This window comes from Benincasa hispida, chromosome 6 (genome assembly GCF_027475165.1).
Source record: "Benincasa hispida cultivar pf3 chromosome 6, pf3_genome.v1.1, whole genome shotgun sequence".
Lineage (NCBI taxonomy): Eukaryota > Viridiplantae > Streptophyta > Magnoliopsida > Cucurbitales > Cucurbitaceae > Benincasa > Benincasa hispida.
The window spans coordinates 3,364,510-3,386,824 of record NC_143483.1 but is presented as its reverse complement, the minus strand read 5'-3'; the positions used below and the strand labels follow the sequence as shown (position 1 = coordinate 3,386,824).

Here is a 22,315-nt window from a genome sequence, read left to right as displayed (position 1 = left end):
GGAAAAATGATAGAGAAATTAAAAAAATAATAATAAAACTGGAAATACAATAATAAATCTAAAAGAACTTCAATCCAAAGAAAAAAGATAGACTAGAAAAATTTCAAAAAATCATAGACTAGACATTTCTCTATGTGAAAAATTATTTACAATATCACACAAAAGTCTCGCACCAACCCTAATTACAAAGAAACAATCTCTCAAAGCATTTACATCATTCACACCCTCTTCCCCACTCTTAACTAGAGAATACAAAAAGTGAATTTAACTACATTTAACACAATAAAAAACGGTTTATAATTGAGACAATTTGAGATCAAAGACATAAATTGTTTTTATAGTACTTAAAACCTATCATTTTTGAACTTTTTCAATGTGAAATCAATACACTTCTAATTTTTTTTCAAAACTCGACCAACGTGACTCAATAATTATAAATAATGATGATGTTTTGTCATCAAACTTATAAATTTTTATTTAGGCATCTTCATCTTTCTTGTGGAATTCTCAACATGTCCCTCAAAAAATGGTAATTATTTGGGTACATAATTTTTTGGATTGGATCTCAAATTTTATTGAAAATACTCGTTTGGACTTCAAGAAGTTTGATTCCACATTACTTAAACAGGGGTTTCATAAAAATCCAATATGAAAAAAAAAATGGGACATCAAAACTTAAAAATGCATAAAGCCTCGAAAGATGAAACGAATATAAAATTTGAACATAACAATAGATTTGAAAACAATTTAGGCCATTAAAAGAATTTCCACATGAGAGAGAGAGAGAGAGAATCATTTGGCCGCCCACTTATGTTTTCTTCTAAACCATTAGCATCCATTTTGTTAGTAAGTATCAGAGCAGCTCTCACCAGTCTTCAATGGCGTCTCCAGCAATAATGGAGAGAAGAGCTTCCATAACATCCTTATCTTCTCCTCCGCCTCGTTATTCTATATCTCTTCCTCTTCCTCCCTTACGAAACTACGACGTTTTCCTCAGCCACAGGGCTAAGGACACCGGACGTAGTTTTGCGGCCGATCTCCATGAAGCTCTGACAACTCAAGGAATTGTAGTTTTCAGAGACGACGAGGATGAAGAAGATGGAGGGAAACCCTTAGCGGAGAAGATGAAAGCGGTGGAAGAATCGAGGTCTTCGATCGTGGTTTTTTCAGAGAACTATGGGAATTTGGTTTGCATGAAGGAAATAGAAAAGATTGTAATGTGTAAGGAGTTGAGGGATCAATTGGTTCTTCCAATATTTTACCAAATAGATCCAGCGAATGCGAGGAAGCAAAAGGGGAACTTTGAGAATCACTTTAATGAACATGAAGCAAATCCTGAAATTGATATTGAAGAAGTTGAAAGCTGGAGATATTCAATGAACCAAGTTGGGCATCTCTCTGGATGGCATATCCAAGATTCCCAGTTAAGTAATTATTCACTCTCTTCAACTTTTTCTTTTCTTCTGTTCTTTGGTGTGATTTTTTAGTCAATAATGTTTATATAATATTATGTTTTGTAGAGTTCATAATTATAAGATCTATAAAGGATATCACAAATATTTCCTAAAAGTGGTCACAAATCTTATAGTTTTTTCTTCTAGGAAAAAGAACATGGTTACTCTTAAGTTGATTATATGTATAAATGGTTAAATGGATAGAAAAGAAAATATTGGGCGAAATCATGAATTCAATCCATGATAGTCACCTATTTAAGATTTAACATCTAGTTTCGTTGACATCCAAAGTAGAAATCAGGTGATTGTTGTCTATGTGAAATTAGTCAATGTGTGCGTAAACTAATTCAAATTAAACATTCACGATATATGAAAAAAAAAAAAAAAAAAACCATTGGAGATGGAATATTTATGGAGAAAAAAGGTTGAAGAGAGAGAAATTCCAAGGAAAAACTAAGATTGGAGAATTTTGCTTTTTATTTTTTTATTCTTTTGAGGGAAAGGGAGAAAAGTTTTTATTTATTTATTTTTATTTTGAAAAGCTTGGGAGAAAAGTTAGGGGAAATTGCCACAAATAACACCTTAAGTTTTCACCTTACAATTCACCTCACAAAATTAGCACGCTTTTTAAAAAAATTGTTAGAATATTTTTTTAGGTCCATCTCACTCGAGATGGTGACTGAGATGTTATTTTTTTTTTTTAATTTATCGATTGTTTTGAGCATTCTCGATACATCTCTCTAGAAATTATTATTTGCTAATATTTTTAAATGTTATGTAATCTTCCAACATCTCTCCAAAATAAGAAAATCACACTATTAAATCATACACGATATGGATAAATTTGGAAAGATAAGTGGTAAATTATTGAAATCGATAAATCAATTTAGAAATTCTTGTAATTTATATGGATATTGGTATTAATTACGGATAAAATAACATTGAGATTCTATATATTTGGGCTTTCTCGATGAAACTCGAGCATAATTAACATTGAAATTTGATATATTTGAGCTTTTGGGATGGAATCTCGAAAAAGATTAACATCGAGATTCAATATATATCCTAAATTTAACCCAATTTTTCGCAAAAATAGATATTTTTCAAAATTTAAAAATGACATTACAACCATCTTGAATCAATTTAGAAAATTCATTTTGATAATCGGAAAACCCATTTGAAATTTTAAAAATTCATGTAATTGTAAAAAAGAAAATTAATCTAAAGATTTGAAAAATTACGAAATAATTTAATATAATATTCAGAAAAGATAATTGAATTGGGAGAAAATTTGAAAGGTATTACATACGAAATTAGAAAATCTCCACGTGTAATCTGATGAGAGGTACCGACAAAGCAAAAAAAAAAAAAAAACTGTCGATAACTTAGAAAAATTAGTTTTTAAACTAAATCTCAATGGTCGACTAAGAAAAACTATTTTAATGTGTTCTCAAGAAAAATACTGGTTTTGTAATGTGAAAAGTTTAAAATATTATTTGCGATGATTTTCCAAAGGTTAGAGACTAAAAGATCGGGTAAAAAAAAGATTAGAGGAAGGGAGAGATGTTTTAGGTGATAAAAAAAAGGTTTTAGAGAGAGAAGCTGAAGGATGGAGTAAATTAAGAGAGCTAGTGATATCTTAAGTTAGATAGAGAAGAATAAATTAGAAAAAAGTGAAAGGGAGGTAGGAAAGAGAACATTAGAGGAATCTTCTCACTTATAAAAATCCAAATGAAAATCAATAATAAAAAAAAATAGAAAACAAAATTATAATAATTTTGCTTCTAAGAAGTTTTTTTTTTTTTTTTTTTTTTTATTACTTGTCAAATACGTTTAATTAATATTTTAAAAGTAACTATTTTTTTTTCAAAAAAATATTTTGATTTAAAATTGAGGATTCATTTGGTTGGTGATATGAAAATAAAACTTAATATGAAAACAAGAGTTCAATGTAAAAAAAATTTGTAGCATATTTTGAAACTCATAAAATAGATATGGTTATCAACTAAATATTTAGTGAATCTCAACTATTGGTAACTAATTTATGAATATGTTTTATGTTAGAAATTTACTACCATTACTATTTTATAATATCGTATATTTTATTATATATTATAATATACAAATTTACTTTTAATAAAAGTTAATGAAATGCATTTACATGCAGTGTTATATTTATATAAAAAAAAATAGAAAAATTGTTTTAAATGATAAAAATACTAAAAATATTTATAAATATAGTAAAATGTCAAAATAGACACTGATAGACATTGATCGACATCTATCTGTGTCTACCAGTGGTAAATGATAGTAGTCCATCAGAGTCTATCAGTTTTTGTCGCTGATATTTAGTGATATTTTAATATATTTATAAATATTTTTGTTGATTTTACTATATTTATAAATGTTTTTGTTGATTTTTTTTATATTTATAAATATTTTTGTTGATTTTGCTATATTTGAAAACTATATAAGAACCATATATTCTGAATGTAATTTTGCATTTTGAAATTTCAAATAGTAGATACACTAAAAATAATTTTATAACAATTTAGTATATAAACTTTAATAAGTAATAATTTAAGTCTTTAAAATCTGTCGACCTATTCGAGTGCACCCATTGATTCTTTGACCTCTAGTCTTTATACTTTATAAATCGTAACAATTTAGTTTCTATAGTTAAAAAAAATTATCAAACTTTAATGAAATTGATCACACGTGTATAATTAGTAAATTCATCCGGATCAAATTTGTTTATAAATTATAAAAACTAAGTTGTTACGTGATAAAAGTTGACACTTGATTTTAGTTTGATGATATATGCACTAAGGTAAGGAACTTAGAATGTTACAAATTTGAAAGTATAGGGACTAAAGATTGCAAGTCGATACCTTGCAAATAAGTTTATAAACTCAAAGATAGAGCTCCCAGTGTACAAAAGCCAAGATATATAGTCATATTGTGGCAAAGGGCTTCACTTAGAGAGAGAAGGTATTAATCATACATAGGTATTTTCTCCGGTTGTTGAACACATATTGATTAGAACTCTACTCTTACTAGTTGTTCAGTTCGATTTAGAATATGATCAGTTAGATGTAAAGACAACTTTTCTAAATGAAAGATTAAAAGAAACTATCTATATGAGACAACCTTTAAGGTTATGAAAAAAAAAGGTAAAGAAAATATTGTTCGTCTCTTAAACAAATTTATCTACAGTCTAAAGCAATCACTAAGCTGCTGGTTCCAGAGGTTTGATACTTATATGTCCAAGATTGACTTCAAAAGAAGCTCATATGACAACTGCATTTACAAAAATGAAAGGTCTTACTCTAGTCCAGTTTTCCTCTTACAAAAATGAAACAAACCAACAACCAAATATCAATCCATATGGATGAGGGATAAAACAGAGGATGGAAAAAGCTCTCTCCAAAAAGATGATGTCCTAGAAGAAGAAACTAAAACTGCTAGACCATGAGTTGCTTTGTTCGCCTCTCTAAGAATTTTACAAAAATGAGAAACATTTATCGAAGAAGTAAGAAAGAGACTCCTCAAAAAAAAAAAAAGAAAAAAAAAAGATAAATAAACCTCAGATAAGTTGAAAGTATCAAGATTCAAAAGGTTGATGACTTCGATTGAATCTAACTTCACCTCCACCAGGGGTACTGCCCATCCGAAGAAACCACGATTTGCTTTAAACTATGGACAATGGCTTTAGCTTTTAAGACTCTGACCAATCAACTAGTAGATATTGGTATACACCCACCCCCAATTGGGTGACCATTCCAATCAGAATAATCCAAATGGTCCCATTACTCTGAGCATTCTCCGACCATGGGACATCAACATTCATCTTCCGGCAATCCTCTATTGACGGCTTCTAACGGCTAATAGATGGATTGATGCTTAAATTGATCCTAGGCGAGACCACTTCCTTCTTGAATGAAAGAATCTATAAAGTCTTTTCCACAGTAAGATCATAAGCTTGATGATCAAGAGGGGCATTATTAAAACGAATGACGAGGTTATGGTAATTCCAAATACCCCCATTATGGACACAATTTTCCCCAAGTCCTCTTTGTTCTTGGTTTCATGAAGAAGGTCCCAATACTCCATTGACTTCCAGCAACTCCTGTCTAAAGCCAACACATCAACATTAGAGGAAAAGTAAAGCTTCCCTAACTTTCTAGTCATTTTACAATCCTGAATCACACGACTGGTGGTTTCGAAGTGGGTCCTACAAAAGGAACAACCCAAGTTAGTTGAAATTCCTTTTTTCATTAAATTAGAAGCAGTAGGAATAATATCCTAAATAATTTTTCATCTCATGATTTTGGACTTTAGGAAGGCATCTGAACCCCACAGAGCACCACACATGCTCTTGTAGTTGGCCTCATTATACTAGGAGCCTTTGAGAGTCTTGCTTATGTGATTCCCTAACTGATAAGTGCTCCTCACCGAAAACTTTCCTTTAGAATCCCCCTATATAATCTCATCAGAAAACCACCGCCCTCTTAATGGGGTTTTGAAAATGTCAACCACATCGTGTGGAATAAATGCTTCTTTGAAAAATTTCTCATTCTGACTGCCTTGCATAGTAATAAAGTCTAAGACCCTCCCCAGCTTAACTGAGTTGTGAACCACACAACGTCTAAAATTTTCACCTTTATGAATCCAAGAGTCCACAGACATATAAATTTGTGTACTCGATCCCACTCTTCACCAATATCCTTTTTCAAACAAACTTCTTCCCCACAATACTTCTCAAAGTGAGGGAGGGATTTGATCCTAAAGCAGCCTATAGAAAACACCCATTATGAAAATATCTTCCTTTCAAAACTCTCCCAAGAAGAGTGCTAGGATTTCGCACCAAATTTCAAATGTATTTTGCCAGTATAGCTTGGTTAAAAAGTTTAAAATCTCTAAATCCCAACCCACCTTCCTGCTTCTGACAATAGAGACAATGTTAGAATGAGAGAGATGAGAGTTTTGTTGATCTTCTCCAAACCTTTTCTTTGATTCGAAATTTTCAAACAAATTTTCACTGTTTCCTCGCCTGGAATGCCCCAATATTTTTTGTAAAAGAGTGCATGCATGTTGTCCGATCCTGGAGCTTTAGAAGGGGTGCATACCTTTGATCGCCAGTTCAATTTCTCTTTTTGTAAAAGGCTTGTTCAACTCTTCATTATATGCTTCAGTAACTTTCCGATTTAAATGATCAGAGACTTTCTTTATATCTTGCACACTAGGATTGGAAGACTAAAAATGCTTCTTTTAAAAATTTGTAGCAATTAACTCCTTGTTGGAGTTTTGGTTAGTTTGCTTTATATCGACATTGGATTTTGCAGTTGTCTCAAATATAGTTTTAAGATTTGTTTCAGACAACAGATTATTTACATACATAATATATTTTTTTCCTATTCTGGAATTATCCGGCAGAAATATTTTGTCCGATATTTTCCTTCTTTGATGTACGACTTAATTTCTACAAAAGAGAACTTGTTTCCTTTCTTTGATTCGATTATAAAATGAGAATTTTGCTGATCATTTAGGGTTGTTGCTATTGTTAATCGAGCTAGCCGTTCTTCTGGTATGTGGCAGAATTTTTCATCTTAGTGCTTTTGCTCTTTGCTCATTATATTCCGCTATGCAAGTTATTGATCCATTGAGTGGAGGCACATTGAAATTAATCATGGTCTTAGAGGGAGCCTAAGCCATTGTTGCTGAGAAGGGATTCTTAGTCTTAGGGGGAGCCTAAGACTCTACCATTCGAGAAGGATTTCTTAACCTTAGGGGGATCCTAAGGTATGACATTCGGAGAAGAAGTTCTTCATTTTAGGAGGATCCTAAGAGCTATCAGTGAAGGGAGTTTGTTGGTTTGAAGGAAAGATAACAACATTAAGAGGAGTCTCACACACATCGTTGGAATCTGAAGTGTTCAACACTCATATTATCACACTTAAGGGGAGCCTAAGTACAATTGAAAGGGAGTCTCACATCTAGGGGAGCCTAAGTACAATTGAAAGGGAGTCTCACATGACTTGTGAGTTGAGCTCTACGTATGTCACTGTAGTAGTCTTTGAATTACATATAAGTACTACGTTGTAAATTGCTTAACTCTCTAATATTAGTGGATTATCGACATATTGCTCCCAGACGTAAGTGGTTTATCACCTAATTGGATTACCAACACCTATGCTCATTTATTTGTTTTTCTATTGTTTGTATTTTGTTGTATTTCTTGTCAGTGCTTTCTATTTAACATTAGGATTTCAAGTGACGAGTCGTCCTAATGCTTTTTCAATTGGTATCAGAGTGTGTTACCATTATCTCAGATGTTTCGATCATGAACATAATCAAGGGAGAGGCTCCACCATTCGTCCCCCTATCTTAGATGGGACAAACTATTCATACTGGAAAACTCGAATGACTTCCTTTCTGAGATCAATTGACGGTGAAACATGGAAGGCCGTTATTACTCGATGGTCACATCCAACCACAAAAATTGATGATGGGAAGGATGTCTTGAAACTATAATTAAAGTGGATGGAAGCTGAAGATGAAGGTCCCTAGGGAATTCACATGCCTTAAATGCCATATTTAATGGTCTGGATCGTAATATATTCAGACTAATTAATACATGTGTCTCTACAAAAGAGGCATGTTATATTCTATATGTTGCACATGAAAGAACTTCAAAAGGATAAAATGTCGAGGTTGCAGTTGTTGACCTCAATGTTCAAGAATCTCAAAGTGCAAGATGATGAATCTATTGCTGAATTCAATGTTCGGTTATTGGACATTGCTAATGATTCGTTTGCCCTTGGAGAGAAAATCTCAAAAGAAAGACTTGTCCAGAAAGTGCTTAGGTCCTCACCTAAGAAATTTGATACGAAAGTAACTACAATTGAGAAGGCTCAAGACATTACATCTTTGAAAATCGATGATCTGTTTGACTCTCTGCTCACTTTTGAGATGTCTCTAAATGGAAAGCTAGAGAAGAAGAATAAAGGAATTACTTTACAATCCTCAGTTGATGATGAGCTTGGTGATGGTAAAAAGAGTCTGAGGATTCCATTGTCGAATCTATTTTCTTGCTTTCAAAACAACTCAATCGTGCTCTTATATGGTTTGGAAAGAAGCCTTCCAATTTCAATACTAAAAATAATCAGTCTAGTGGTTTGTTTCCTCTCAAGCAAGTTAAAATTCAAAGTAATAGGAAGGAAGCTAACAAGTTTGGTACCATAAACTTTTAAAAAGATAAGTCGTTCAAGTGTAGAGAGCGTGGAGGTTATGGTCATTACGAAGTAGAATGTCCAAATTTCTTGAGAAAGCAGGATAAAAGTTATGTTTTAGCTCTCTCTGATGATGACTCTGAAGACAATAGTGATTCAAAGGATGATGTCAAAGTATTTGTCAGTAACATTTTATCTGACACCTCGTCATGTGAGATTTTAAAATATGATGTGTATGTAGAAAATTTTCATGACTCTATCGACAGGGTCTTCAGATCCTTCTTATCAAGCTCTCTTTGTTAAATGACAAGATGATCAAAAAAGTTATTGATGTGCAAAATGAAAGAATCGAGACTTTGATGGCTGACAATCACAGGCTTATGACTACTAATGTAGATCTGAAACGTACTTAACTTGGTTAGAGCTGAGAAAGAATCTATTTGTAAAAATGTCAGAATGTTGAACACTAGTACTGAGTCTCAGGAGAAAATATTGATAAAAGGAAAAACTGCTGGTGACAATTCTAGGCTAGGTTTTTCTAAAGGTGAAAATATACATAATAAACGGTCTCAATTCAAAAGGAAGCAAAAATTACGTGTAAAGCTCAGAATCTAGAGTCTTATGGCCTTACAGGTACATCATTTAGCTATCCAATTAGGGAAGCCAACGAAATTTATAGAACTAGATGGATTTGACATTATTGTGGAGGAGTACATCATAAACGGCCATTTTGCTATAAATTGTTGAGTACTATTCACAGATCCACAAACTTTAGAGAGGAACATTTCAAAGAGAAGTGGAAGTAAAACATATTGTTCATAATAGGTGCAATATTGTTCTAACATCTCTCAGATCTTCTGCCAAAAAAGATTAGTACTTTAATAGTGGAAGCTCTCATCATATGACGAAGAGGAAAACTTAATTACCCAAGTCTTCTATCCTTGTATAATATAATGCTCTCAGATCTTCTACCAAGAAAGATTAGTACTTTAATAGTGGAAGCTCTCGTCAGCGTGTTGTTACAAACAATATCGATGCTCTTATTATGGCAGGTACACGAGTGGAATTCTCCACTTGTCTATTACTCTCCAACAATGGTTACATGCTAAGCATTTAGCTAACTAATGGTCTTCTTGCACAAGAGCTCCCTTTAAGGAACATTTTTTTTTTTTAAGTACAAGTTGGAGGTGACAAGATTTGAACCATGAACCTCTTGGTCCTCAACAAATACGTATGTCAAATGAGCTAAGCTCTTGTTGGCCTCTAGGGAACTATTTAATCTGTCTTTATCCCATACCTTTAAATACAACTCGAAATCTTCCATTGGAACCCTTCAACTTCTTTAGAATCTCAATGCTCCATGTCTTTTCAATAATCTCCTTGCAAGCATCAATCAAATGTTATTAATCTCCAACCAAAACTCTAGTATGTCTCTGACAAGATCCTGATCCAGCATCCCATTGAGCCACAATTGCCTGATGGCCCGACCTCTGAAAATTGAGATGATCCACATTGATAGATGAGAAAAGCTCAACCAATTCTAATTAGCTATAAATCTGTCCAATCTGTCCTAAATCAGGTGCCTAGTGCTATTCTTGTTAGTCCAAGTGAATTGATCCCCTCTAAAGCCAATGTCCTTTAGATTACAATGGTTCAAAACCTCCCTAAACTCCTCTATTTGCTTCTTCCTTCGAATAAGGCCACCTTCCAATAGAACAAGTAGTTTAACTTAGTCTTTTTAGTTTTTAGAATTGGGCTTGAATTTTGATAACATCTCTCAAATGTAGGTTAAAAAAAAAAAGAGAAGAAGAATATAAAGTTAATAAGCTTAATTTTCAAAAATCAAAATAAAAAAAGTTAAGACCTGGTTGATAACAGTTTAATTTTGATTTTGATTTTTTGTGAAAATTATGTTTGTTTTTCTCATACTTCTTTACAATCATCTTTTATCTTTCCTATCTAAACATTTCAATTTTTAACCAAATTTCAATAAATAAATAAATAAATAGAAAATTAATTTAAATGCAAAACTGTTGAAATATTTACAACTAATAACAAATAATCACTATCTATGACAGACCGCGATAGATTATATTAGTCTATGATAATCTATGTATATAGATAGATAGTAATATTTTACTATATTTATAAATATTTTGGTTTATTTTTCTATATTTGAATACAATCCTAAATAAATAATGATGCTTTTAAAAATTTCGGCCCCATGATTTTGACAACATTACTAAAAATGAAAATTATGTAGGTCTGAAGCTGGAGTCATAAATGAAATTGTGAAGCATATTTTCAACAAATTGCGTCCTGATTTGTTTCGGTATGATGATAAATTCGTTGGAATTAGCCCAAGATTACACCAAATTAATATGCTTATGGGAATAGGTTTAGATGATGTACGCTTTGTTGGAATATGGGGAATGGGTGGAATTGGCAAAACTACCTTCGCTAGAATCATTTACAAAAGTGTTTCCCATTTATTTGAAGGATGTTATTTTTTGGACAATGTCAAAGAAGCTTTGAAGAAAGAAGGCTTAGCTTCGTTACAAGAAAAACTTCTAACAGGAGCTTTAATGAAACGAAACATTGACATCCCAAATGTTGATGGAGCTACATTGATCAAGAGAAGAATAAGTAATCTTAAAGCTCTTATAATTCTTGACGACGTCAACCATCTAAGCCAACTTCAAAAGTTAGTTGGAGGTTTGGATTGGTTTGGTTCGGGAAGTCGAGTCATCGTTACGACGAGAGACGAACATCTCCTAATTTCACACGGAATCGAAAGACGATACAATGTCGAAGGGCTAAAAATTGAAGAAGCTCTTCAGCTTTTTTCACAAAAGGCATTTGGAGAAGACCATCCAAAGAAAGGCTATTTTGATCTTTCTAGCCAAGTAGTAAGCTATGCTGGAGGGCTTCCATTAGCAATTGAGGTTCTTGGATCCTCTTTACGTGATAAACCATTGGAGCAATGGGAAAATGCGGTGGAAAAGTTGAAGGAAGTTCGTGATAAGGAAATTCTGGAAAAGTTGAAAATTAGTTATTATATGTTAGAGGAATCTGAACAGAATATTTTTCTTGACATTGCATGTTTTTTCAAGAGGAAGAGTAAGAGAAGAGCAATAAAAATTCTTGAAAGCTTTGGATTTCCTGCTGTTCTTGGACTAGAAATATTGGAGGAGAAATCTCTTATTACTACACCACATGATAAGCTACAAATGCATGATTTAATACAAGAAATGGGTCAAGAAATTGTTCGCCAAAACTTTCCGAACAAGCCTGAAAAACGAAGCAGGTTGTGGCTTCGAGAAGATGTAAATCTTGCTCTAAACCTTGATGAGGTACGTTTCTAAATTGATACTTTGAAGTCATCTATAATATAGGTAAAGTTTGAAAGTTTAGTTCTTCAACTTTTAAAATTTTGTTTCATAGGTTCATACAATTAAAAAAAGAAAAATAAAATGATCTTTTATCCTTAGATTTTGAATCTAGTTTCTATTTAATCATTATATACGAAATGATATACTTTTACTCCTAATTTTTTAGTTTTAATTTCAATTTGGTCCATGTGTTTAAAATGTTACATTTATTCCCTTGGTTTTGAGTTTAGTGTTTGTTTGGTCTATAGATTTAAATATTTTATACTTTTACTCAAGAGATTTTACTAGTGCTCATTTTGGTATTTGAAATTAAGTTTTAGAGTTTCAATTAACTAAAAATAATAATGATGTAATTTATTTTATTAATTTTAAGGACTATTTTTAAATATAGAAAAATCAACGAAAATATTTACAAATATAACAAGATGTCATATCTATCAGTAATAGACACTGATAAACTACTATTATTTTTTGCTGATAGACACTAATAGATACGGAAAGATGTCAACTTGAGGTTTCAATACTACATATATTCACTTATAAAGGTGTCTGGTACAATTTCATGAAATTATTAATTTTGTCTCTCATTGGGAATCTTTGACATTGGTACATGATATGTATGTGTATCATGATCTAAGTATATTTGTCAGGGAACAGAAGCAATTGAAGGGATAGTGATAGATATGGATGAGGAGGGAGAGTCACATTTGAATGCCAAATCATTTTCAGCAATGACAAATCTAAGAGTATTGAAACTGAACAATGTTTATCTTTCTGAAGAACTTCAATATCTCTCTGATCAGCTAAGGTTTCTCAATTGGCATGGTTACCCTTTAAAGTGTTTACCATCAAATTTCAATCCCACAAACCTGTTGGAGCTTGAGTTGCCTAGTAGCTCTATTCAACATCTTTGGACTGCTTCAAAGGTACATCAATACTAATATTAAATATTACATCATTTTGTACTTTAACACTTGTCTATTTCCTCCATGTCATCCTCTTACTTTTAATAAATCATAGTATTGATTCCTATTTTCAGTACGTTTATTTATTTTTTTATATTTTTTTGCAGAGCTTGGAAACATTGAAAGTGATAAATCTAAGTGATTCTCAATTCCTATCCAAGATCCCTGATTTTTCAGGTGTTCCAAATCTTGAAAGATTGGTTTTGAGTGGTTGTGTAGAATTACACCAACTTCACCCCTCTTTGGGGAATCTAAAGCATCTAATTCAATTGGACCTCAGAAATTGCAAGAAATTAACAACAATTCCTTTCAATATTTGTTTAGAATCTCTCCACATTTTGGTTCTTTCAGGCTGTTCAAATCTCACCTATTTCCCAAAGATTTCAGGAAACATGAACCATTTATTAGAGCTTCATTTGGATGAAACATCCATAAAAATTTTGCATTCATCAATAGGACATTTAACAGCACTTGTTCTATTAAATCTCAAAAATTGCACAAATCTTCTAAAACTTCCTTCCACTATTGGCTGTTTAACATCATTGAAAACCCTCAATTTAAATGGCTGCTCAAAACTTGATAGTCTTCCAGAGAGTTTAGGAAATATTTCTTGCTTGGAAAAGCTTGATATTACTAACACTTGTGTAAACCAAGCTCCAATGTCTCTTCAACTTTTGACCAAATTGGAAATACTAAATTGTCAAGGACTATCTCGCAAATTTCTTCATTCATTATTCCCTACTTGGAATTTTACTAGAAAATTCAATCATTCTCAAGGGTTGAAAGTAACAAATTGGTTTAATTTTGGTTGTTCTTTGATGGTTCTGAATTTGAGTGATTGTAATTTGTGGGATGGGGATTTACCTAATGATCTTCATAGCTTAGCTTCATTGCAAATTCTTCATCTAAGCCAAAACCACTTTACCAAATTACCTGAAAGCATTTCTCATCTTGTTAGTTTGAGAGGTCTATTTTTGGAGGAATGTTTTCATCTTTTGAATTTACCAAAGCTTCCACTAAGTGTTAGAAATGTGGAAGCAAGGGATTGTGTTTCACTAAAAGAATATTACAATCAAGAGAAACAAATTCCTTCAAGTGAAATGGGAATGACTATGATTCGTTGTCCTATATCAACTGAACCAAATGAAAGCTACAAAATTGACCAGCCTCGCCTTTCTGCCATTCACATAAGGACGATGACTCAACGATACATTGAGGTAATTCCCTTACTTTCTTTTTTGATTACAATGATCGTGTATTACGGATAAGTACTACGTTGTAAACTGCTCAAGTCTTTAATAATAGTGGATTATCTTTCCTTGGCATACTGCCCCCAAGACGTAGGTGGATTATCACCGAACTGAGTTACCAACTTCTGTGTGTCATTACTTATTTACTTCTTGTTAGTATTTATGCTGTTATAATGCTTGTCAATGCTTTCCGTTTAACATTTGTATTTCGAGTGGGGAATCATTCTATTGCTTTTTCATATCCAATGCAATTAGGAAATAAAAAAAGTTATGAGAAACAGTACCATACCAAGGTTATCAAGATACATTGATGGTCATTGTCCTTATATAAGTTTAAATACGACCTCTAGCTCTTTGATATCATGTTAAACTACCACAAAATCCAAAACCTCATGATAGTTAGGATACAGTAAATTTAATCTTATATTATTACTTGAATTTAAACAGAGGAATAAACTGAAAAATGTAACCATTTTTTATTTGGCAGGTACTCACATGGCAACAACAAAAATACTTTTTTGTGATTCCCTATCCTAACTTCATAGCATGCTTTGATGAAAAAAGATATGGATTCTCAATCACAGCACATTGTCCTCCAGATTACATAAGTGAAAAAAATCCAAGGATAGGAATTGCTTTAGGTGCTGTATTTGAAGTCCAAAAGCATGAAATTAGCCATGATAATTCAAAAATTTGTTGCGACTTCATAGTGAAAATGGAAACAGATGAATGCCCTCTAAAATCAGCCCTAGTGTTTGATGGCAACAAAGCTGAATTGGAAAGCCAAATGGGGCTATCAGTTTTTTACATTCCAATGAAAAGGATATCAAGGTGGTTGAACGAATGTTGCTGCATTGATGTTTCAATAATGACTGATAACCCATTTGTGAAGGTCAAATGGTGTGGTGCTTCAATATTGTATGAACAAAATGCTGGCAGTTTTATTGGGAAGATTATCAAAGCCTTGTTTGGATCTCCTGGAAAATACCATACATCAATTGTTGATCATCTTTTGAACCGTCAGAATCGTGTAGATGTTTCTACTTTGTTGGATGGTGGAGCTCGTTACAAGACTTCTTGGTTTAATGCATTGCAAAGGTAATTCAATTAAAACTGTTTCTCTCTATATATATATATATCTATCTTCTGTTCTTGTCAACCTTAGTATAACTCAACTAGTTAAGTCATAGATATATCACCAATCAAAGGTAAAAGGTTTAAACCGATTTCCTCATATGTACTTGAACGTAAAAGAATGAAAGAAAGAGACTTTGCTATCTCTCCAGACTAATACTTTAGGTTACTTGATTTTTCTGAAATAATTCAAATTGGATAATGATTAGGTGCATACATCCCTCTCTATTTACCCATAACCAAAAAAAAAAAAAATTCTAAAAAAATATTTGTCACATTGCACATTTTTATTGGACAATTGTCTGACTTACACAAAAATAGGTGCAACCCAGGCAACATTCAAGTGTTTTTATTCGAATTTAGTGTTGTTGGCGTTATATATTGTTTTTTTAAATAAGAAAATGAGACAATTGCAAAAACAACAACTAAGCCAAAGATATTACCAAATATAGCACAATACCGAAGAAGCATTTCCACATATAGCAAAATTTAGCTTTAGCTCTCGAAATCTATCAGTGATAGACCATATCGTGAATAGAAGTCTATCAATGATATACCATATGACTAGTAGAAATATTGCACTCAATGAGTGGAGTCCACCTAGGTACCTAAGGTAAATGATATCATATCATTATTGAGATAGATAGATGTTTTGTTGTCATTATCATATTCATACATTAATTAAAGGATTATTATTTGTTTTCTTTCTTCTCTCTCACTAAAAGTATTTACATTATTAATTCATTGTTTCAGGACAATTGGGTCATTTTCTAGGCTTCGACCTAGTAGGCCACCACGTGAGGTTATAGAGGAGTGTTCCACCATGAATGCATCTTCTGAGGCTGAAGAAAATGAAAGTGACCACTCTATCATGTTAAAACGAAACCTCAAGGCAACACTTCTAAGGACTTTCGAGGTTTTCTTTCTATACTATGCCTCTCTTATGATATGTTTGGTTTAACTTTTTAAATATTTAAAAACATTTTTTTTTCAGAGCCCATTCAAACAAATTCGTAAATTCTTCATATATATTCTAGAAATACAGGTTAAGGGAAAAGTAATTTGAAGTTTACTGCCGTTAAAACTTTTTCTAGGAATGTCAAACTTTTACCAATATACTTAGATATGTTTACGGGGCAGAGCGGGAACGGCGAAGGTTTCTTCATCCCTATCCCTACTAAATATTAAAAAAATAATAAGGTCTTAAATATTAAAAAAATTATGTACGCTTGATAAGTTTTAAAAAAAATCACAGATAGAAAAAAAATGTCAAACCATTTATAGAAATAGCAAAAAAAATACATTAGTGTCTATCACATGGTATCAATGATAGATTTCTATCAATTTCTATTACTGATAGACTTCTATCAACCTTTATCAGTCTCTATCAAAGAAGATTAATTCTTTTTATTTTGAGTAAATAGTTTCTCTTATTTTTCTATTTTTGAAAAGCTCTTCATAATAATAATTATGATCTTATATCTAATAAAAAGTTGATGAGATTTTAGAGAAAAACAAGAAGTTTAAATTGTATTAGAATCTCATGGTTCATTTTGTGCATTAATCAAAACTTAATTTTACACCAAACGAATGTGTTTGAAAGATTCTTTTAGTTTGCTTTTTATTCCTACAATTAGTGCATTGATTTAATTAGCACAAATTAAACAAAGGTTCAAAACATCAATATTTGTTGAAGTTTATGATTCAAGTTAATAAAATTTAAAGTTATAGTTAATAGATAAATATGGGATGTTTCATAATAAAAACAATTTATAATGAAAAGAGTAATTCATGTATCTTATAAAGATTGTGATATTCGAGAATCCTCTTTGGCTTCATCATTGTTTGAATTGATCTCTCTCTTTTCTTTTTTTTTTTCTTCTTGAATGAATGTTTAGATTTTATAGGCTTTGATATTATCTTAGATAAACATGTACTATTTCATCTCAAAGCAATGAGAGAAATGATCCATATATCTTATAAAGATTGCTCATTAGTTGAGGGAAAAAAACAGCTATAAGTTAATTACATATATGTTTCATCAAATTAACTCTCTCCATATATCTTCATATAGGAACTGAAGCTCTATGGTGAATACTATATGTTTCCTCAAAAAGAAATGTCAAGAAGTTTCTTCAATTTTCAACTAAAAGAGCCTAAAATCACAATCAAGGTACCTCCAAATTTGCATAAAGAAAAGAAGTGGATGGGCTTGGCCTTTTTTGTAGTATTTTCAGTTGATGAAAGTTCACCAAAAGCTCATTCCTTCTCTTACCATGTGGACAATGATGAATATAGATTGGAAAGAGAATCAATTCTTTACTTGAATGAAGATTTGTTAGTTGATTCTCATCAACTTTGGTTGTTTTTCGAGCCTCGAGCTGTTTATCCATATAGATTAAATCAATGGAGGCATCTTCGTTTTTCGATCGTATGCAATAACTCAGACTTTAAGGTTGTTCTTTGTGGTGCACGTCTTGTTTATAAGCAAGATCTTGAAGGATTTGTCAACACAATTGTAAGTAATGTGTTGAATTCTCCAACTGAATTGCATGAATATTATGACCAAATTCATGTTAATGGCATGTTAAAGAATGTACATTCTCATAAGTATGATCCAAAGAAAAAGGAAAATGAAAGTAGACAAGATTTTCCTATAGAAGAGTGGGAAGGGGAACAAAAATCAAATGCTCATCCTCAAGAAGAAGATTGTTCAAAAATGGAAAGGAGCCACATTTTGCAACTCAAAGAAAGCATTCCTTCTTTCCTTCAAAAGGATTTAAAGGTCAATCTCTCTCTCTTTCTTCTTGTGTTATGCATTAACTCACTATTTAATTACTACTTTCTTATGCAAAGCTCATTATTAATTACTATTCTTTTTCTTATGCTTAATGCATTCAATCATTTGGTTCATTTAAGTTTCTTAAGTTTCATTTTGTGTCGTAGAATATATAGACCGTGAACTTTAAATTATATCTGATGATTAATTAGCTCGACCTTCTAAAATTTTAATTTTGCATACCATAAAATTGAAAGTTTAATATCCTATTTATTTGTCTAGAAACAAAACATTTTGGAAATTTACAAATTTATAATATCTACTCACTTTTTAAAGTTTAAGGATCTACTGGTTAGACATAATTTTAAAATTTTTGAACCCTGTTTAGATTTTTTCTTTTCTAATTTATATTTCTATTTGATACTTTTTCAAGGGTGGATGTTCAAATTCATAACCCTCTTAAGATAGTTGTTCAACTATGCTCATGTGGACCTTACTACTTTGTCTCTCTATGCATTCAATCATTAGTTCCCATTTGATAATATTACATTTGGTTTTTAGTTTTTAGATTTTAAAAATTAAGCTTATAAACATCCATTCCACCTCTGAATTTCTTATTTTGTTATCTATTTTTCTATTAATATTTTAAAAAATAATTAAGTTTTAAAAGTAAAAAAAAATATATATATATAGTTTTAAAAATTATGTTTTTACTTCGGAAAGATGAAATGCATTGTAAGATTGAAATCGAGAGAAAAAACTAAAAATCAACAAATTAAATGTTGATTATGTTAGAAATTATGTTGGATAATTTTATATGGTTGTTGTCCTTATACATTATGTAGTCAAGTTTAGTTATTAACATTTTCTTTACAACAGGATCGATTTGAAACCCCATTTGACTTCGTTATTCCAAGGAGAAACGTTCGGCCTCAGCTGATTAATCAACTATCTCCAAAGAGTTATACAAGCATCCAATTGCCTCCAAATTTGTATACTAATACTGATTGGATGGGATTTGCAGTTTGGACACTTTTCCAAATCAACAAACATCCAACAGCAATTCTCAACAATGTTGGCTCAGTTTCAAGGCATGAATTCATTTGTCAATTTGGAATTGAAAATGGACTAATTAACCCATTACACATTCATACTATCATTGAGGACACAGTGATTTGGCTACACGAACGCCAGTTTGTTTGGCTCTATTACAGCCCAAGAAAGAAATATGGTCAAATTTTCCGCCACAGGTCTCATGTTTGGGCTATTATTGAAGCTGATTCCCCAGACTTGATGGCAAAATGTTGTGGACTTCAATTAGTATACAAGCAAAATGTGCAAATGATTGACAAGATATTGATGGAAGCCATTCAATCATCATCCTCTTAAACAAACAGCTAGCACCCACAAAATTAAGTACTAATTACTTTGGTTTGTCAGCTGCTCTTACCTTCCACTACAAGAAATATAACATTTCATAGCTTTTTATTATAGCATTTTAAAAGTAAGCTATGAAATTTTAAGGAACAATAGCGCGAAGGTGAAAAACAAAAAATTTGGTTCAACGCGCGCCTAAACAATTGGGAAATGAATCCCCGCCGCCTTTCAAAACCCTTTCTTTTATTTCATTTTTTTCCTTTCCTTAATCTTCGGTGCGCTCTTCATTGCCGATTGAGAGGCAATCAACACAACTTTGTCCAACCAACAGATCATCCCTTCCTCCCTCCAAACTCCCTCTTGTGGCCGTCGGTGTATTTTTCCCTTTTCGCAGACGCTCCTTTTCGTCTCCACCAGGTGAAGAACACTCCATTTCTCTGATCTTCTTCTTCCCTTTTCCTTTCATTACTAGGTTTTTTTTTCCTTTTTGTTTCTTGTTTCCGGTTCTGGGTTTCCCCATATTTTCTTCTCAACTTTGTTTTTTTAGCTATATGAAAGCTTAGTCTTGTGTTAAATTCATTGTATGTTTCACTTCAACTTGTCATTTGGCGGCTTTATTATCTTTATCGTCTTCTTTCTCTTTTGAAATAGTCAAGACGATGGTATTTAGATCCATACGTTGTTATAATTGTTAGAAATAAAGGACTTTGTTGATAGTTTATAGTCCCAAGGGTATTTTAATATTTTAATTTACTCTAGGTTTATTTCCTTTTTTTATTTTTGGGCTTGCTAGAGCCTATTGTAACATTCATTGTGTACTAAAAATAACATTACGTAACTGCCATACATAATCACAAAAGGATGAGGACCATGAGCAATCCACCATAAGTTATCTAAAACTTCAGTTTTTCCCATTTCAAGCTCAGTTGCAACCTACCATGAAAGTTTTCATTTAAACTGAAGCATTAAAAAGTGTATGTAAAATAATAGGTTGAACATTTTACCTCTTCTCGTAGCCAAGATATAAAAGTCCGATTATGTACCTCTTGGGTCCATTTCTGATTTTTTGGACTTATTTCGATGTTGCAATTGCAAAGCCATCATATGTTTTTTTTGAAGTGAACATTGAAACATTGTATAGTTAGATTTATATCATAAAACGAAATGAAAAAAATAAAACCAAAATCATTGAAAAAACTTACTCTAATTATGGTTGCACATCAATTGTATTTTCAAAAACATACCAATGAGCTTGATATAAAAGTTCTTATTTAGGTTTCAAAGAAACTCTTTTGGACAATGGTCTACCAATATTTGAATTGTCTAAACAGTTTTGTGAATTATGAGTGTCAACCCCAATAGGATCTACTCCAAACAGGAAATCAGAACAAAATTCAATGGCTTCTTCTACTATATAACTTTTAGCAATACAACCTTCTGGACGATATCTATTTCTCACGGAGTTTTTAATGATTTTCATGAATCTTTCAAAGGGATACATCCATTGTAGATATATAGGCCCATAATGTTTGACTTCCCTAACTATGTGTACTGTGAGATGCATCATAATTGTGAAAAATGAATGAGGAAAACACTTCTCCAATAAACATAATATAACACAATATCTTCTTCCAACTTTTCTAATTGCTGCACTTCTAGGACCTTGTTGCATACCGAATTGAAAAATATACACAATCGAGTTATGGCGTACCGAACATGTTTTGATAGTATTGATCTTATCGCAATAGGAAATAATTGTTGTAAGAGCACATGACAATCATGAGATTTTAAACTATTAAACTTTAAATTTGTCATCAACACAAGGTTTTTAACATTCGAAAAGTAACCTTTAGGAACCTTTATTCCTGACAATGTCTTTAAAACACAACGTTTTTCTTCCTTTGTAAGAATATAACACACGGGAGGAATGAAGATTTTTTTGTCACTACTAATAGTGCAAGCTCTGGTCTAATTTTCAAATGAACCAATTCATGTCTAGCATTCAGTCCATCATTACTTTTCCCTGGAATATCAAAAAGCGTATCTAAGATATTCATGCAAACATTTTTTTCAATGTGCATCATATGTAAACAATGTCTGATATGAAGATCTTTTCAATATGGCAGTTGAAAAAAAGAAGAAAACCTGTTCCAACAAATCTTGAACTTCCTTTCGTGGTTTGTTTTTTATTGTTCTTTTTTCCTTTAGGAAATTCAAGATCTTTGATTTTTAAATATATAGCCTCCCCAAACAGTGGTTCTGAAATTGTACCAAGTTCCTTTTGACCGTTAAAACGATTTTTTTTTGTGCTGGTAGGGATGATTTTGTGATAGAAATCTTCGATGTCCAAGGTATGCCATTTTTTTTCCATATTTCAATCTTATAGAAGATGTATTGTCTCCACAAATTGGACATGCCTTATACCCTTTCACACAACATCCACTTAGGTTACCATATGCAGAAAAATCGTTGATTGTCTACAACAAAACTGACCTTAAGTTGAGTAGTTCTTCTCGATAAGCATTATAACATTCAACACCACCTTCCCATAAAAGTTTTAAATCTTCAATTAGTGGTGCTAAGTATATGTCAATGTCGTCTCTTGGTTGTTTTGGACCCGAAATCAACATTGATAGCATCATGTATTTTCTTTTCATATACAACCATGGTGGAAGATTATAAATAACCATCACTATAGGCCAACAACTATATTTATAACTTATTTCACTATG

The 22,315-nt window shown here is 31.9% G+C and overlaps 1 protein-coding gene and 1 pseudogene across 2 annotated transcripts; one reads left to right on the top strand and one right to left on the bottom strand.

The window, feature by feature from the left end:
• LOC120080125 (TMV resistance protein N-like) lies at positions 1 to 20,306 on the top strand. Of its 2 annotated transcripts, XM_090314692.1 has the most exons (9): positions 116 to 1,423; positions 10,950 to 11,018; positions 11,186 to 12,039; positions 12,729 to 13,004; positions 13,151 to 14,260; positions 14,781 to 15,391; positions 16,181 to 16,343; positions 17,502 to 18,212; positions 19,086 to 20,306. In XM_090314692.1, the coding sequence occupies exons 3-9, from the start codon at positions 11,272 to 11,274 to the stop codon at positions 19,593 to 19,595; spliced, it is 4,149 nt and encodes a 1,382-aa protein (XP_090170818.1). In that variant the 5' UTR covers positions 116 to 1,423; positions 10,950 to 11,018; positions 11,186 to 11,271; the 3' UTR covers positions 19,596 to 20,306. The 2 variants fall into 2 exon arrangements, with proteins under 2 accessions (XP_038890618.2, XP_090170818.1); XM_039034690.2 differs by having other exon boundaries at positions 1 to 1,423; positions 10,950 to 12,039.
• Positions 20,307 to 20,850: 544 nt separating this feature from the next.
• LOC150035352 (uncharacterized) lies at positions 20,851 to 21,954 on the bottom strand (annotated as a pseudogene).
• Between the last annotated feature and the right edge of the window lie 361 nt (positions 21,955 to 22,315).

Coding starts and splice junctions, on each gene's coding strand:
- LOC120080125 (XM_039034690.2), top strand. CDS start 879: ATGGCGTCTCCAGCAATAATGGAGAGAAGAGCTTCCATAACATCCTTA. Junction 14,261..14,780: donor TGACTCAACGATACATTGAG/GTAATTCCCTTA, acceptor TTTATTTGGCAG/GTACTCACATGGCAACAACA. Junction 15,392..16,180: donor TGGTTTAATGCATTGCAAAG/GTAATTCAATTA, acceptor TCATTGTTTCAG/GACAATTGGGTCATTTTCTA.